At 39.9% G+C, this 19,649-nt stretch overlaps 1 protein-coding gene across 1 annotated transcript; it reads left to right on the top strand.

The window, feature by feature from the left end:
* Nucleotides 1-1,503, top strand: LOC149822812 (uncharacterized). Its single transcript, XM_089981272.1, has one exon. The coding sequence runs from the start codon at nucleotides 167-169 to the stop codon at nucleotides 1,271-1,273; it is 1,107 nt and encodes a 368-aa protein (XP_089837398.1). The 5' UTR covers nucleotides 1-166; the 3' UTR covers nucleotides 1,274-1,503.
* Nucleotides 1,504-19,649: the final 18,146 nt, after the last annotated feature.

The raw sequence follows: 19,649 nt of genomic DNA on the forward strand, positions 1-19,649 counted from the left end.
TCTTTTCTCTCACACCCTTCTCCTCAGTCCCAACCATTTGACTCTTCTCCTTATAACGTTCTTCTTCCTCTCTGCTTTCTTTGTTCCGTCTTAATTCGCTTGTTCTGCATTTTTTTTTTCTTTCTTTCTTTCTGGAAGCATCATTGGTGTTTTTGATTCAGTTAATATGTCTAGCGTTTGTTGCTCTTCAGACCAGATGCAGTACTTCTCCGGGAAGAAGGCTCTGCCGTGGCTTTCTGGCTTTCTTGAGTCTCTCAACCTGAGCCTCAACAACAACGCCACGACCCTCCGTCGCCTTCTGCTGCAGCAAGCGGACTCCTTTCACAGCGAATGTTGCGTGTCCCCTTCCAAGGCGTCCGCCTTGCGGAGGTTTCTGCCTTCCAACTGCGACGACGATGACTACGCCTGTGATGAGTTCATGATGTACGAGTTCAAGGTCCGGCGGTGCACTCACGGCCGGAGCCACGACTGGACCGATTGCCTCTTCGCTCACCCGGGAGAGAAGGCCCGGCGCCGCGACCCGCGGCGGTACAACTATTCCGGCACCGTCTGCCCGGATTTCCGCAAGGGAGGGTGCCGAAGAGGTGACGCCTGCGAGTTCGCCCACGGCGTGTTTGAGTGCTGGTTGCATCCCGAGAGGTACCGGACCCAGCCTTGCAAGGACGGACGGAGCTGCTGCCGCAAGGTCTGTTTCTTCGCGCACACTCCGCAGCAGCTCCGCGTCCTGCCTGAGCCGGGCAATGCGCACAGCCCCACTCATTCCCCTCGCTGCTGCATCCTCTGTTCCGCCGCTGCGCGGCCGAAGGTCCATCAATTGGTCTCTCATGGCGGGTCTTCGCCGAACTCGCCATTGATGGTGGCAGTCTCCTCCCATTTCTCTCCCCCTGCTTCCCCGCCGGTGTCGCCGCCGGTCTCCCCTGTTTCTCCATTCTTTCCGGCCTACCAGAGCATGCTCTGCGAGCTTTCGACCTCCTTCGACAACATGGATCTCAATTCGGTTAGTAATTCCGGCGGCACCACCACCACGACTACCGCCGGTATCTCGATCCCGAGATGTGTAGCTTGGTCGCCATTGGCTTCGATTGAAGATGGAAGCCGTGCTTCCTCTTCGTGCAGCCCTCCTGCTGCTCTGTGGAAGTTTCAGGAGGAAGAAAAATTGATGCAGAAAGAATCGATGTTTCACACCATCACCACCAGCAAGAACAACAATAACAATGTCGACATCACCGTGTCTGATCCAGATTTTGAGTGGGTGAACGAGCTGGTTATGTAGAGAGAGATGTAAGCAATCGTATGTACACCGTACATAGACCCGTATGTTCATTGTGTTGTCTTACAGTCAGTCTATTTTCTTTCAATTTTCTTCTTTTTTAGTTTTTAGTTTTTTGGTTCATTGTTGTAAATCTGAGACCAAGAAGGTCTCTGGTTTTTTGTAATCTTTTCTGTTACCTTTTACTCCGCTTTTCCATTTGAAAATAATCTGAAAAGATGGGATTTTCCTGATTCTGTGTAAGTTGAATGTGTACATAGATGTTCTTTCTTTGCTTGCTCCTTTGAAATTGAAAAACGAAAATTTGTGGGCGATATCTTCGGCTGAGTATCCGATTCCGTTGCCTCGCATATTTCGCTTAGTTTCGTTCAAACCAAAATCAAATTTCGGTTTGTGATTCTGATTCTGTACGTTGTATTGGTTTTGTTCTGCCACTGTCATCGGAGTACGTGGAGCTTGACCGACTTCATGAACTGCACGGTTTTCATGAACTTGGTCTCGTTTTGTTGCGTTGCCAAACTTTGGGCGCTTGTACGGATTTGGGCAAAGGTTAAATGGGTTTCTGTGATCTTAGGCCCTGTTTGGTTCCCACTTAAGCTGCTGTTTGGAACGCAGTTGAAAAGCTAAAATTAAAACTGAAAGAGCATGGGAAGGTCGTCAAAGCAGTTCCTGGTTTGGTGTGAAAACTGGTGTAATACTTGATAAATTGAAATGTGGAACTGGAGTTGTCAAATACTATCCCAGTTCCATCATTTTCTGCAACTGCATTCATCCCGAAAGGGTACGGGTTTTGGCACTCGGTATTCTTCACTTTCCACTCAGGTTACCTCTGGTGGCTACTTTCCAATCCAAACAGGAGAAAGGAACCATTTGAACTTGCACGCTTGTGTGTGTGTGTGTGTGTGTGTGTGAGAGAGAGAGAGAGAGAGAGAGAGAGAGAGAGAGAGAGATGAACTTCTTTGATAAAAAGACAATTATGTATCAAATTTGGTTCACGATTTTGATTCTGTATGTGGTATTGCTTTGCTCCACAATCACCCTCTATTGAAAGGGTACGTGGAGCTTGACCAAGTTCTTGAACTCTCACGGTTTTCACGAACTTGGTCATGATTTCGTTGTGATACCAAGCTTCAGCATTGTACGGGTCGGTGAAATGGGTTTCTAGTAAAGCCCCAAAGGGGTTTGGCACAGTGGGACTCCTTGCGCAAACCGAGCTTCGCAACTCCTCATCGACAAAGAGTAAGCCCATGGAACCACCGAGGTGGTAACCCATCTAGTAAGCGGGCTCCCGTGTCAAGCTGAAGCCCAGGATCGAATCCCTCTGTCACATGGGACGGCTATTGTTCTGGTAAGGGTCCGCCTAACTCAAGCTTACCTTTCAAAAATAAAAAAAGAGTAAGCCCATGGTACCACCAAGGTGGTATCCCATGTGTTTAGTGGGGTCTTGTGTCAAGCTGAAGGCTCATGTTCGAATCCCTCTGCCGCATGGGGCTTAAGAGACATCTGGTAGAGGTCTGCCTAACCTCAAAGCGCCTTTTAAAAAAAAAAACCATGGAGTATTATTCTGGCAGTACAGCTACCGTAAGAAATCTGGCAAAGCCAGCGAGGTTAGGCTTATAATTCTGAGGCGGTTTCAACGTGTAAATATATATAAAAAAAAAGTTTAATTATTTCTGATTATTTAATTAAAAAATATTAAAAGAGGCATGTTAGGGACAGAGAAAGCAAGAGAGAGCACCTAGAAAAAAAATTTAATTAAACAATAATTATATATAATTTTTGTTTTGAAACGCAAGTTGGGGTTAGGCAGACTCCTACCAGATATTTTTCTTAAGCCCCATGTGGCAGAGGAATTCCAGCTTGGCATATGACCCCGCTTCTCACATGGGTGGTAATATATAATTATATTTATAACAAACAATGTATAAATAAATTTCAAGTGCTTTCTTTTGTGAATATTAAAAAAAAAAAGTTAAATTCGATTTAGGGGGCTTTTAAAGAGTCAATTTTTTTATTTAAATAATAGGTTTTGAATTTAAAAATCATTTAAATATAGTTAAGTATCTGGATGTTGATAACGACGGGAGCTGTGATATGTTTGCATAAATATCCCTCATCCTCATCCGCATTGTTCACCTACCTAACAAAAATCTTGCGTTGATGAGAATGTTGTGCAGATTTTTTCTTGTGGATAAGGATCCCACTTGGACGCTTCCTACACTGGTTCCAGCACCGTAACTGACACTGTTATTCACCCAACTCAGTACGCGAAAACTGTACCATGCAGTATGCACTAACATTACATCGCAAGTTTCTCGGTTGCAAACCTGAAATGGTACGCCATTGTGTAGTCCGTGATGAGGCTGAAAAATGAATCGAAAAGCTCGCGACTTGGCTCAACACAATCAATCTCCTTCTTGATGGGCTCGTACAGCTAGCAAGCCAAGCAACCAGCAGCTCGTTTAGCTTAAACTAGTGAGCCCGAAAACAATGTCTGGCTCGACTCAGCTCGGCTTGACTCATATATAATATATATATATAAAGCAAGAGATAGAGGACTAATGAAATATATATATATATATAATATGAATTATTCAATTTAATATATAAAATATATATTTTGAATGTAATATATAGAAAAAATAGAGCATTTTAAATGTAGTTGAAAAATCAACAGCTTATAATATATCATTTTTTTTTCATAAAAATTATATTATTACACTGAAAAAATACCAACTAAGAGTTGATTCTTATTAATTTGTTCATGCTAAACACGTTGATAAAACAGATTTAATCCACACAACCTCCCACTATGAGTTCCAAACAAAAGGTTAATACCAAATATTTTTTTTTTTCTTTTTCATTAGATGGGTTCAGGAAGACTGTGGTAGTAGGTGCTGCATCATGGGGCTTATGGTGATGGAACCAGCGGAAAGATGTATCGTAACAGTGCAAGGAGGTTGAGCTATCAAAACTTGGAGGGAGTCATTCGGCTGCCCTTAGGGACGGCAAATCCGTATTTGGAATAAAAATGTAAAAGAAGGAAAAAAAAAACAAAACAAAAAATAAGGCGTCACGTGCGAGCTGTGTACCCCGGTCAGGCGAGTCACGTGATGTGCGCGTGGCATTGCCCGTACGTGTGCGCCTACTCACGATGCACGTTTCGAGCCGCGCATCCTCCGTGGAGTACGTTTTACGGATGCAGCAACGGTGTGTGGAGAACTTTTCTCTGCACCACACGGACACGATGTAAAAGACACTGGACACGTTTTATTTTAAATTTTTTTTTATTTTGAGGGTGCAAGAATTGGATTAGGAACAGTCCAAACTCTGAGGCTAGGACCCCTGCCCTGGAGCCTATGCTACACATTGGCTTGCACCCAGGGACGACGCCCATGAGAATCGAACCTTCACTACCCATCTATCAGCCTAGGCCCCACACCACTACACCAACCCCATTGGGGCATATTTTTTATATAAAAAATAAAATTTTTGATATTCTAATGTCCACTCATGTCACCAGGGACACGCCACTGTTACATAGCCTTTCCCCTGTCCTCATTTATGCCACTCACTGGCATCATAATCCGGCTTTTCACATCAAAGGAAAATCCGGTGGTAAATTAAAACTTTGTTTTTAAAAATACCATAAATACATTTAAATTATAAAAATATATCAGAGGACATATGCTAATATAATAAAAGATTAAAATTTTAAAAATTATATAAAAATTATAAATACAGGAGGCCAGCCAAGGTGCGGTCGGTGATGGGTTTTTTTTTCTTGGATTATCCAAAAAAAAATATGGCCCGTTTCTAAATTTTATCAACTCATAAGCACGCTTAGAAAGAAAACAAGTGCCTCATGCCAATGTCACAATGATACGGACACGAACTGTGACACAATGAGCTTTGATGGGAGTTCACAACTTGCAAAATTTTGATAAACAGGACACTAGGGCATGGGTTTTTTACACTTTAATGATTGAAAAATAATTTTTTGATAGGTTAATTTATAAAAAACCATATTGATTGGTATAATTTTTGCTACCTTGTGGGTAAAGAACCTTTTAAATATTCAAAAAACTATTTTTTTTTTTAGTTTTTTTGCCAAATTGACACTACAATGTAATTTACATGTTTGGTTCAGTAGAAACTGGTTTTGAATCATGTTTTGCTGATGTATATTTCAAACTTTAATTTGGAGTGCTGAAAAATAACCAGTTCTTGGTTCATGTTGGACTGATGTATATGGCAGATTTTTCGAGTGCCGAAAAATCAACGGCCTATAATGTATCCTATTTTCATTTCATAAAAAAATATAATTTTATGTCAAGAAACACGATCTAAGAGTTTACTACCATTTTGACCATGCTCAAAACATCTATAGAGTCAGATTTGGTCAAGACGACCTCCTTATCAGTTCTAACTAGAAGGTTCCTTATCCACTGGGGTAGCCAATATAATTATCTCGTATTTATTATTGAAATTTCTTAAAAGAGAATAAAATAGCATCCATATATCTCAAGGGCATGCAACACATCCTGCCATCTCGTGCTCTTAAAATGGTGTGTGACAGGTTTTGGCTTAGCAGTAAATATATAAAAAAAAGTTACTAACTGTTCACACACATACATATGAGTAGGTCTTAAAATTGTAACGGTTTGAAACGCTTGTAAAAAACATAGTTGCATGTACAAGAAAAATGCTAATTAGCAACGAAAATTTGCGCCGGATTTTTTTCGTCGTAAATTTAGGATGGATTAGCAAGAAAAAACTATTTGTCGCTAACATTCAAAATATTTACAAAATTAATGATAAAAATATCTTCCTTGCTAAATCCGTCGCTAATTAACGAGGGATTAGCGACAACATTTTTTCATCACCAAAACACTAAAAAAAATGCTAATTAGCGAGGAAATTTTTTCATCACTAATCTGTCGCTAATTAACGACGGATTAGCGATGAAAAAATTCTCTTGTTAATTTTTTATTTAAACCGTCCTACCTGAGGTGCAAAATTTTCCCTCCCTCCGTTCAAAATTTTCCCTCCCCCCGTTTGATTTAAACCGTCTCCACCTGAGGCGCTTCTCAGAATGCCAGAAGTCTCGCCCTTCCTCTGACGACGCGCAGCGGTCTCTCGCACCCTCCAAGCATGACAATGGCGTCAACCCCCGGAGGCCAAAGGCTCGCGAGATCAACTCCTGCTACCTCTCCCCTGCGCCGTCCTCCTCCTCCCGGCGGTGCCCCTCGCCAGTCTCCACCGCCCGTCCTGCCTCTCCTTCGCCGGATCTCGTCTCCACTACGACCCCGAAAAGGTCACAGTTAGCCGATCGACACCGCTCCTCTACCCCCTCCCGCGCGTCCACTCCTTCGCCGATAATTTATTTTGTGAAGCAGGCGTCGGAGGTCCTCTGGCCGTCGACATAGAGCTTGTCGGTCTCCTTCCAGGGGGAGTTGTTCTCCCTCCCGATCGGCCGTCGCGAGAGGCCACCTGCGGCTGCCCGCGTCCCTTCTCCCGCCATGACTGGCTCGCTGCGGAAGAACATCTCGATGCTGAAACGCGCTGGTTTTGTGCAAAAAAAATTGCTCCCTATCGAAGAACGCGCCGGTAGAGAGCAATTTTTTTTATTTTTTTTTAAAATTTAACGATGAATTAGCGACGGATATTATCCATCACTAATTTAAAATAGTGAAGGACTCACGATGGATCATGTTCGTCGCTAATCCGTTGCAAATTAGCGACGGATAAGTTCTGTCACTACTTAGCGTCGAAAAATTCATGATGAGAGTTGTCCATCTCTAATCTGACGTTAATCCATCGCTAAACTATTTAGCGATGAATTAGCGTCGAATTAGCGTCGGATTAGCGACGAATTTAGGTCGCCGTTAATCCACAGGTTTCTTGTAGTGATTGAAGATGTGGTGTTCAAGCTTGGCTCATTTTGTGTTGAGACTAGCTGAGCTAATCCAATTTGAGCCAGAGAAGCCTAGTTCGTTCAGTTGGCTCATTTATGAAAGAAAAGACATGCATTGTTTCAAAACTGGAAGTAATAGGATTTGAACTTTGAGCATGTTGAGCCAAGGTTTTTTGGTTTGTATAGCACATTGTTTGAGTACGAGCAGCAGTAGGAGTTTAACTCTAAACCCGCTGCTTACAAGCCAAACGACGCTTTGGTGCTATTTCTTTTACACTACCATTTCTGACATAAAATACAACTATAATATATTTAAGGCTTGTTTGGAAACTAGGAATTGGGATAAGAGTTAAAGCATTTGGCAAAAAGTTGGTCAAACTACCACCTAGTGGCTGTTTGAAAACTGGTAGCTGGGATTGGAGTTAGGCTCCGTTTGGAAACTAGTAGCTGGGATGGGAAGTGGCAGCTGCCAAATCCTGGATTTGGTCCATGCTTTAGTAGGGATGGCAGTGGGGCGGGGCGGGGGACAAGGTCTCCACCCCCGCCCCGCCTCAAGATTTTATCCTCCACCCCCGCCTCCATCCCCGGCGGGGAATGGATTTTATCCTCCATCCCTGCCTTCATCCCCGTTTCATGTCGCAGAGACGGGGCGGGGTGGGGAAAAGTGCACGTCCATCCCTGCCTCCACCCCCGGACGGGGAATGGATTTTATCCTCCATCCCTGCCTTCATCCCCGTTTCATGTCGCAGAGACGGGGCGGGGCGGGGAAAAGTGCACGTCCATCCCCGCCTCCACCCCCGAACGGGTATGGATTTTAACCTTCGTCCCCGCCTCCATCCCCGTTTCATACCCTTCATCCCCGGTCCAAACGGGGCAAGGCTGGGCGGGGCCCCGCTTTCCCCCGGTCCACTGCCATCCCTATGCTTTAGTGTAAATAGAATGTCACTTCCCATCCCAAAAGCATTAACTTCTATCCAGGCTAACAGTTTCCAAACAGCCATCAGGTGCTAGTTTGACATGCATTAACTTCTATCCCAATTCCTAGATTCCAAACAGACCCTTAAATCCTTAATGCATTTGGGATGGAAGTGGCATTGTATTTACACTAAAGCATGAAATTGACAGTCAAATCCAAGATTTGGCAGCTGCCACTTCCCTTCCCAGCTACTAGTTTCCAAACATGGTCTTATACTATTTAACGAGCCTGCATGAGCAAAGCCTAACTGAACACATGTTCGTATCTGGCTTACTGAGTATTTTATGAGTTCAAGTCAAGCACGAACCAAACCATAAGCGGCTAATCTTGTTTCCCAACCCTAGTAAAAGCTGGGCCCCTATTTTAATTTTCTCCAATGCTGATCATTGCATCCCTTAATTAAGTCAGAGCCAAGTACTTCAATTGGATTTGGCCAGACCTTCATCGCTAGTCCTCGTGGTTAGGGATGTCAACGGGTCGGGTTTAGTTTAGACCCAAACCTGATTTGAGATAATGATACCGGGTCTGGACCCAGGTCTAATCACACCCACTATAAGAGAAACCATACCCAGATCCTATAAGGATTACATGAATCAGACCTGAACCATATCTGATAAAATAATATTTTTTATCATTTTTACATTGCTCAGGATCTTAAACTGAACTCAGGTTGGGACTGGGTGTGGTATGAAATTTCACAAACCATACCTGGCTCCATATATTAATTGGACCCTTCGGGTCTGATCCAGATTTTAATCGGGCCTTCTTATTTATCACCAAACCCTGACCCCATATAAGGTTTGGTACCGGTCTGGTTTAGGTCAAACCCGACCCATTGACACCCCTACTCGTGGTATAGAGCTTACTTTGTTCCTGAATAAAGATCAGATCGGCATTCTGTAATGTGCCAAACTGGATTTGGGTCTGACCTGATTTCAGGCCCAGACCCACAAAGTTGATTACAGTTCAGGCACAACTTGACTTGGATGGTTATATGCAAATGTTGTACGGGCCCAGACTGAGCCAAGATGGACCTACAAGAGTTGGGCCTGTGGGGTGCCCATGCTCCACTTTTATGTTGTTCCCCAATTGGGCACACAAGTCTATCTCAAGTGGTAAAGGACAAAATTGGATGGTGACCAATCTGCCGACTGCCGTAACCTTTAGGCATTTGAGTTTGGATAGGTTTACAAGAGAAAACCTTCTCTGTTTTCCATCTTCTATGATGACCAACGTATTGATTTTAGTATATAAGGAGAATACTAAGCACAAAGAGGAAGAAAGACGGATTGATTTTAGTATCATCTAAGCCAACGCAGAGTTTGGCTACATTTCTACACGGATTTGATGCACTACTTACGAAGGAGGATCAGGTCCATTGTAATTAATGCACACTTTTAGTATACTGTAACTACTGTTGCACCTGATCACTCACCATCTGTGAGATGCAGTCTGTCAGTTTGTCCAACAGCAGATGGTGGGTGATCAGGTGTAGCAGCAAACTTATGGGGTGTTTGATTCGCGGTTAGGAGAAGACCAGCACACCATGTCCTGTCCTGCCTGTCCACGGCCTTGGAATTTGTCAAAGGTGTTTTATCCTGTCCTCCCCTGTTCTAGGGGGTAGGGTAGAACACTTTGGGACAGTAAAACGCATGCCAAAGGGACGCGCAGGATGCAGTGTCCCATCTTTGAGTGGGTGCAACACGATGGGCATCACACAGACACTGCGCCACTCATTTAAACGCCCTCTTAAAGTGTGCAATCACATTGCACCAGATATCAATTCATTATTTACAGCCCTTTCTAGAGTCAAACCAACTCCACAGGGCAATCAAAGCGCTTTATGAGTTGGGTGGCTGCTTTGAGTTACGGCCAGTTGAGTATGGGATGCAGTGAAAGGCCAAAGTCTATGTTTGGCCACATTCACTAAAGCCCAGCTGCTAGTGGTGAAAGAAATCAAGTAAAGAGTGCAGGTACATAGAATGTGGTTGGGAAGATTGTGGTGCATATCCATAATAATAAAAGCTTAGCAGCACAGACAAGGAGGAAATGCAAGTGATCAAAAAGCAAAGTTGGGGAAGAAGGGATGAATGTGGGGAAGCTTGTAATTATTGTGGTCACTGAAAGGAGGATTGTCTTCAGGTCCACCAACTCATTTGTTTGTGAATTATACTACAAGGTTAGATATGAAAAAAGGGTGGAGAGGCTAAATGATGGGGCTCATGGTAGGGTGGGACGTCAAAATCAAGAGAGAGAGAGAGAGAGAGAGAGAGAGAGAGAGAGAGAGAGAGAGAGAGAGAGAGAGAGAGAGAGAGAGAGTTTTGCTTTCAAGGTCTTGCTTGATTTCCTGATTATGATCAGGCGAGGAGGGTCTACCATTAATGGATGAACCAAAAAGGATTTAGATTTAAAAAAAGTGGTTGCAAGCTTTTGTTGCAGCTATCCATTGAGTGGGAGCCCCACCCCCCACCTCTCTCTCTCTCTCTCTCTCAAAACACACACACACAGAGCTTACGACCTTTCATTTACCTGCTGAATGCTCAGGCCACCCTGAATCGATTTTCAAAACGGTTCAGAGAACCGGCCGATTCAGAATATGAACCGAATCAAGCTGAATTGACCAATTGTTAGCCATCAAATGACATATCATTAAAAATTAAAAGATTAAAAAGTATATTTTAAGGCTTTTTTATAAAGCATTTGAAAAAAATAATTAGCTCATTTTGTATCAATTTTGGGTCGATGCAAAAATGGTTCAAGACAAGTATAGTACTATGACCAAGAAGATGATGGCCTGTATTTGACAAGTATAGTACTCTGAAGAACAGGAGCTCAGAGTGATTGGTTCCTCCTAACTGTCTATATGATTCAGATGGTCCTAGTTTTTCAATTGTTCCAATTTTTTTTTTTTTTTGTTTTTAAAAAATTTAACGTTGCAGATGTGACCATCTGAGTATGACAAGTTTATATAAGGCTTCAAAAATCAACAGCTAGAATTTTCACAAAATTCAAGGTTCCAAATGGTATTTTTTCACAGTAAACGCATGTTCCAACAGCCAATTCTAAGAAAATGAATCATGTTGAACATATTGTGGGGTCAATTTTGTAATAATAAAAAATTAGTGTTGTCAATGTTGTCAGTATCGGCCGATACATATGGTATCTACAGAAAATCGATACACATATCACCCTTGAACAGGCTATTTTTTAATAAATGTAAAAAATACTAACAAATATTTTTTAATATTATTTTGATGTTTTAACATGTGTCATGTTCCGATTGACACAATGTTTTTTTATTATTTTTTGGCCGATAAGTATCCGTATCGGGCCGATGCAATTGAATCGTTGGCCAAATGATTCAAGGCCGATACCGATACTGACAACATTCGTCCATACTATTTGGATGGTAGGATTAACCAACTTCCCGGATAAGGTGCAATGTCGACTGTACTCTATTCCTACATATTTATGCAATGAGTTGATGATATATAGTGCAGCCACTTGCCACTGTGCCCTTCTGTTGGGATACCATTTGCTACTCTTGTGGGCAAGGACCTCTACTTGGAACTCATAGGTAGGACTGGTAAACGAACAGAGCAGCTAGTGACGAGCTCATTCATGATCAGTTCATATAGTCGACGAGCCGAGCTACAAGCAGCTCATCTAGCTTAAACCAGTCAAGCCCAAACACAAGGTGTTCAGCTCAGCTCGGGATCTATAGTGCTCATATATATATATATATATATATATATATATATATATATATATATATATATATATATATATATATATATATATATATATATATATATATATATATATATATATATATATATATATATATATATATATATATAAAAGAAAGAATGCATAAAATATATATGAAAAAAACGAAGGATGAATGAAAAATATATACATAAAATATGAACTATTAAGTATAATTTACAAAAAGTTATATATATATTCAAATATAATATATAAAAATGTATATACTATGTATAAATAACTCGAAATGTTTTTACACAAAGCAGCTTGCGTTTGGCTGGTCCCATTCAGGGATGAGCCAAGCTTGAGCTCGACTCGGCTAAACACGAGCCAAGCCACGAGCTCAATCCACTAGTAAACGAGTCGAGCCTAAACATGCCCTGTTTGGTTCGTGAAGCTCGTTTACTAGCCCTATTATAAGGGCCGGTTGTTTTAACCAAATTTGACCTCAGAAATGTGTTTAGCGTTGTAAAAAAGATTAGAAATCAACACTTGAATGAGTTTTTGAGGTAAAAATATGTTTTCTTAAAGCTTCAAATTTGGATACATTGCAAGCGGCTGATTTTCAACACTCATAGAATCTGACGTACGCCAGAAAAGCATGATCCAAAAGTCAGATTCTACTAAACTTAATATGTAGATTGCATCGTCTTGTTTAAGCTTGACTTGAGCTCACCTAAAAAAATAAATGAGCAGAGCTTGAACAGGCAATTGTGCTCTCGAGTAGATCGATTAAGCTTGCTCACATAGTTATACGAGGCATCAAATTTCATATATTTAGAAACTATTAACTAAGTGAACAACAAAAAAGATGTTATCCTAATGGTTAAGGCGGTGGCCCTTTATATGGGAGGTGGTGAGTTTGAATCCTCTATGCTCTGACTGAGACAAAAAGGGAAAAGAAACTAAAGTACTTCACATGATAATTATGCTTATCGGATATCTAATTTGATTGTTTCAATATTAGAAACTCTTTGGGTTGAGCTGGCCCTTGGGATTACCGGTGTCAAAGTTATAGGGTCCGGGTATGGTGATAAATAAGAAGACCCGATTAAGATTCGGGTCCGGACCCAAAGGTCAGATTAATACATGAATCCGGGTATAGTTTGTGAAATTTTATACCAGACCCAAGCCCGACCCGAGTTCCGATTAAGACCCACAATTTTTCAATATAAAAATGATAAAAAATAGTATTTTACCAGGTATGGCCCAAGTCTGGTTCATGTAGTTCTTATCGGGTTTGGGTATGGTTTCTCTTATGGTGGGTCCGATTAGACCTGGGTCTGAACTCGATACCATGCCCAAAAATCAGAGCCAGGTCTGCTTCCACCTAGGTCCGAACCAAACTCATCCAGTTGACACCCCTACTTGGGATGGGTTCCTACAGTTGGAGGGCTTGGCTTTGAGAGAGCCTAGGGAGGGATCCTAAGGCCTCCTCCTGTTCCATTGTCTTTAGTGTTACTCTATGAGTCCTCTCTCCTGCACACCAGAGAGTTTTCCATTAACTTTGATGTTGTGGCTAAGAAACACTTCTTTGGTATCAAACTCAGGATGTCCTTCAACTTGAAGGCCTTAAATTGACCCACCTATCTCAGTGGTTTTGTGAATAAATCTGCATATTCCATATAAGTCGGTACTAATCTGGTCAGAATTAAACCACTTTGGATCTTCCCACACACTATATGACAGCCTATTTTGATATGTTTAAAGTGTTCATGAAAGACTGGGTTAGTTGCACTGCTTGGTTGTTATATACAATAGAGTAAAATGTGGTGTTGATGATGAAAATCTAAATCTGCCAACAACTGTTTGAGCCATGTAGGTTCACAACTGGTAAAGGCCATTGACCAATACTCTACTTCAGCGGAAGATCTTGATACAGTGGTTTGCTTTTTAGTTTTTATGATATAGAACTAGTCCCCAGAATAGTATAGTACTTGGTGGTGGATTTTCAGGTCATTGGGCATGATACCCAATCTGAATCACAAAGGCCAAAAAATTACAATTTTCTAGTGGATGATTAAAAAAATCCCATGACCTAGTGTGGATTTTAGATAGCGAAGAAGACAGAGAAGCATCTAAATGTGGCCTTCCTTGTGCATGCATAAATTGGCTCTTTACCACCGTTAAACATGGTAGTTCCCAACAAATAAGGTGAGCACAAATGAGCAACTAGTTTCATGCTTGCTGATATGTGAGGCTGAGAATGTGCTGTGCTAAACAAAATCGTCTTGAGGCTGCTTTCGGGTTAATTGGCTTTCTTTGGCATGTGCTCTTACAATTTGTGCTCCCCACCTACTGTCATGACTCTTGCTTGATCCAGAAAATGAATGAGCCAAGCACACTTCAAATAGACTCGTATGCAATGCCCTATGAAAGTTAGATTTTCTTGTTTGGTTAAAAAGTTACAATAATGGAACTTTTATAGGACATCAGACGTTAAAGTTGAATAATAGGATGAGAAACTGTGACCTTATTCACCTAACCTGTGAAAGATTGTAAACCCCCTTGGTAGTTTTCGTCGGAGGGGATAACCTCCTTTAAAAAAAAAAAAAAGAGATGGTTCCCCATTTGAGAGAACCGCCTCTTCGGTAGACCGAAGGGGGTGAGGATAAACCTCACCCCCCCACAATCCGCAGGAGGGCTGAGGCTTATCCTTATATAAAAGCCCTCACGCAGCCCCCTCTACCTTGCATCAAGCAAACGACAGAAAGAGAGAGGAAGCGGCAGAGCGAGTGAGAAGAAAAAAAAAGGTTGAGGGCTTACTAATTCTCTGTCGGCGACGAGGTAAGACTTCACCCATTCTTCTTCTTCTTCTTCTTCTTCTTCTTCTTCTTCTTCTTCTTCTTCTTCTTCTTCTTCATTTCTCTTTTCGTTCTCGAAAAAAGGCGGGCCGACAGCCATGGTTGTCGGCGAGCTTCTATTGAACAAAAAAAAAAAGAAAATAAAGGTTTAAGAGAGAGAGAGAGAGAGGAGGGGGTCTCTCGGCTGACGCCGATCGTCGGTGCCTCTTCTAGAGGGAGGGAGGAGGGAGAGGGCCGGCATCGACCGATCCTCTGCATATATAAAAAAAGAAGGGGCAGAGCCCCTTCCGCTTTTAGGTTTTTCTACGGGGGGACCGGCTCGGTCCGGGTGTGACCCGTTCTGAACGGGGTCGGTCTCAAGGTGACCCAAACTGACCCAGTGTTTTGAAAAAAAAAGGGACCAATTTTGCATGGGTGAGACCCGGACCGATACCGAACCACATGGTTCTTAAAAAAAAAATTGTTTGTCGAACTGGTTCTCGCCGAACCAGTTCAAGTTGAGTCGGTTCAGACCGAACTGGTTTGGATCGAATCGGGTCAGATCAAACCAGTTCAGTCTTAAAGGGTCTCAGCTCCATTTATTTTTTATCTAGATCAGACCAAATCTGGATCCAGTTTGATCTAGTTAATTTAGATAAATCCAATTAGAACCAATTCCAAAGAGATCTAAGTCTGGATCCAGAACATAATTGGATCTGATTGGATTAGTTCTGGATTTAGATCAGAACTGGTTTTAGATCCAATCAGATAATTCTAGATTCAGTCAGACAGTTCTAGATCTAGATAAGTTATAGATCTGGATCTAGTCAAACATTTTTAGATTTAGATCAGAAATGAATCTGGATTGGGTTGTGAGTTATTTTTGAATTATGAAAATAATTTTGAAATGACCAAAATACTCTTTTGAGTATCCAAAATCCATTTTCGTAAAATGGGCATAACTTTGCACTCTGAACTCAGAATTGAGTAAGATTTGGTGCGTTGGACTTATATGCTAGAGGGGAATATGCCTGTCCACTGATTTTGAAAAAATTAGTGACACAAAAATTGAGGTTTCATGAGTCAACTCAGGAGGGGTATTTTGAAAAAAAATTATAAAAAATATAAGAGGTTATGTGAATTAATATGAATATGCTTATGTAATGACTAAATTCTACTGTTAGAGCATCTTAAGACTAGATTGAAACTCGAGTACAGTATTCTCACTCGAGGTAAGAGATATTATAAGTAATTTTAGATATAAATAAATATTCGTATATTGCATGTTATTATTGTGAATTAACATGATTAGCATGATAGCTTTTAAGTATGAAAATGATATGCATAAATTGACCATGCATGATATTATGAGATGATTGCATATGCATGTTAATTGTGGAATATATGTTAGTTATTGTATGTCATGCATATTAGAAAGATTATTTTGTGATAGCACATCTATGTGATAAATTGTTAATAACATGCATTTGATGAGATTATGTTTAAACTTGAGTCTCATTTTTATTATATTCATGTTGTATGAATAGATATTTTGAGATTAACATGCGTAACCTCTTGAATTCTGGAAGTGGCGACCTATGGTAAGGGCTACCTAGTTCGCGGACAGAGTGCAGCCACCATGGAGAGTGGGCCACTGATAGTTTAATGATGTGGAAACCCTATATCGTTGCATGCTTATTATAAGATAAGTGTGAGTCCTAATGTCATCTTGAGATTAAAGAATGAGATCTGTTGTGATCATTTTACGATATCATTCGTAAGAGAATGAGTGAAATACGAGTTTGAGAATTTGGGTCTATGTGTTGAACTTAGCCTATGACTTACGGTTACACTCACACAGTGCTTGGAGACTCTAAACGATCATGGATGGTTGAGAACCATCATGGTTAGGATGTATCATAAACCATACCGAGATTGAGATTGAGCCTGACCTACCGGCATAGTCTCCTTTTTGTTTCACTACAGTGCCTGATAGTCCGGAGACCACTAGGAGTGTATGGTTTATTGTCTAACCAACATATAAAATTGGGGTATTCTACTTGGCTTGCTACGCCCATAAATGTCTTTGACCGGTATAACCGACCTAAGATTAGTTTGGTGCAATCAAAGTGTTTAAGAGAGTGAATAGGGGGTAATTAAAATATATAAACTTATATGGTGTGTCGAAAACTAAACTCAGTCTAAGGGCTTAGAGCTCACTACAGTTGTAAGTTTAAGTGTTTATTTGCTTGTAATTATTTTTTACTGGGTTGTAGACCCACTCTTGTGTTTAATTACAACTGTAGGTTTCATGCACACTAGTACAGGCATGACTTGATCGACTTCTTCTTTAATAGAGTATTTTGTAGTTTTTACTTTCATGTCATTGAACAATAATGTATTTGTTATTTTCTTTTATTATGAATGATGATGCATGAAATGCATATCATTTTTATATAATATTCTTGTATTTTTATGTATTTTGAAGGATTAAAACCCTTATTTTGGTGTATTTAGGTACGAAGAGGTCATGATTCGAATTTCACTTGAATCAGAGTTAAAATTGGGGAATTAGAGCACTTTTAGGGTTTGGAACGATTTTCGGGGCCGTTTGGATCTAGATCTGACCCAAGATCTCAAATTTGGATCTTGAACTGAATCCAAACCTTATAGATCCATAAACCCATATGATTCAAAGTATTTTTCATGAGCTTTTACCGAAAACCCCCTCTTCATAATGCATCTAGGTACTTAGGTGTAAATAGTAAAGAGTTTTAATACTTAACTAAATTTAAATTAGCTAATAGGTAGTTTTTAGAATTAGGCATAACTCTTGTGGTTTAAATAGTGTAGAAAAATAGGGTTTGACATTTTTGGAGTTTGAGAAAATCCCCCCCCCCCCCCCCCCTAGTCCCTTTTCTCTCCCCCTTCCATTCTCTCGCCTCTTCATATTTTCTTTTCTTCTTTTCATCTTATTTCTCTTCTCCCTCCTCCTTTTCTTTCCTCAATTTTGTCATGTATTTTTCTTGCATGTGTTGTGTTTTATTTTGCAGGTGTTGCAGATTGAAGGTGATCTTCTCTTTGGTGGTGTGTCGTCTGCATCAATGAGGAGTAGTCATGCTCTTCCGCCTCACGACTTTCTTTCTCTTTTCTTCAACCTCTTCTCCCAATCGACTCTCGGACGAGTGCAACAGCTAGAACTAAAGTGCAAAACATTCAAATATGTGCCAGGCGTGAATTTAACCCCCATCAACCGCTCTTTCTTCCCCTTCCATCGTCAGACAACCCTCGAGGTTTGTCTTCCTTATCTCTTTCTTCTAGACTAGATCGAGTCAACCTTTGTGTGTCGAGTTGTGTCATGTTTTGGTCCAGTCACAAGTTTATTTTTTTATTTAGTTTATCAGCCACAAATCTATTTTTTTATTATTTTACAGCATGAGCCAATCATGTTCTTTCTTATGCAAGAACCGATTTCAATTGTTTAGCCGATTGAAATCAAATTCTATCGAATTCAACATTTGAGATGCCATCGGCTGGATATTGTAAATATTTTTTTATTTATGATTCTTTTTATCTTTTTTTTAGTTAATTAACTTCTGGATTTATGTAAAAGTTTGATAGTTTGGTCGTGATATATCTGCAGCTAGATTCGACCACTAACATTGGTTAGAATTAGTCGATCAAGTTTAGGGTTAACCAATTAGAGTTAGAATGAGGCATCCGTTTAGATTAGGTTAGTATAAATTCAAATTTCAAGTTTTAATCTTTATTTCATTAGTGTTAGTTCTGATTTTTATAAAAGTCTAACAGTGAGCTAACATTAGGTCAGTATTTCTTTTGGCAATTAATTTAGAGTAGGTTAGCATTTCATTATTTTTGTGTGTTGACTTTTAATTAGGTCTCTTTTCCAAAATCGTGTAGATTTGGAATTTATATAATATGTTCCTTAGGCTTAAGTTGATTTCTAAAGTTGAGATACGTTAGATTTGGAATTTGTATAATATGTTCCAGCCTTTACTTGATAGATTTAATCAGGTTAGCATTCTATTATTTACATTTCCCTTTTCTAGTAAACATTGACTTTTATTTATGGTTGTCAAAATCGTATATTGTAATTTAGAAAAGTTTTTGAATGCTTTTTTAGCTTTAGGTAAATTTTATATGTTGAATTAGGTTAGGTTATTTTAATCTAGAGTTAGGTCAATGTATGTATTATAATTAGTATAGATAATTTTGTGAAATTCAGTTTTGGTAAACTTTGACTTTTTAGGTAGGGTTTCAAAAATCATATAGTGTGGTATAAGTCTTTTGTTTGCTTTCTTTAGTCTTAGGAAAATTTACATATTGTGAATTATAAAGTGCTTTCTAAATGTGGACTTCTATTATAAATTTGGCAAATACGAATTTTTGGTAGGTCAACATAGGTAATTTTTGCATGTCATCTTTTTGGTAAGAATTGGCTTTGATTAGATTTTTGAAAATTTGTGTGGTAGGCTAGTGTTATTTTAGTCAAACAAGTAATATTTTCTTTGGTCTTAAATTAGTTTCCAGGTTTTATTTGATTGATTTAGTAATTAGCTTTTAGAGAAATCGCCCATTGTGATCAATTAGGTAATTTATTTATTCTTTTTTTCTAGTCTTATGTGAGTTGCTGGTTTTAATTGCTTAGGATAGTTTCCATATGTGTTTGATTTATTTTAAAGTAAGATAATTAATCTAGATAGTGATAATAAGTGTATACGTTTCCTCTATTCCTTTCATTATTGCTTTGCTTTCTTAAAATTAATTTTAGCCATTTAGTTTAAGTCCATTAATTCTAATGCTTTCTTTACTTAGTGTAATTAGATAAGTTCAATTTAATTTCTTGTCAATTGTATTGAGTCATAGTGGGGTCCACTAGGGGGCATGAGTCTTTAAGTCTAAATTTTAATTCAA

Source organism: Nuphar pumila, chromosome 11 (genome assembly GCF_984573655.1).
Source record: "Nuphar pumila chromosome 11, dmNupPumi1.hap1.1, whole genome shotgun sequence".
NCBI lineage: Eukaryota > Viridiplantae > Streptophyta > Magnoliopsida > Nymphaeales > Nymphaeaceae > Nuphar > Nuphar pumila.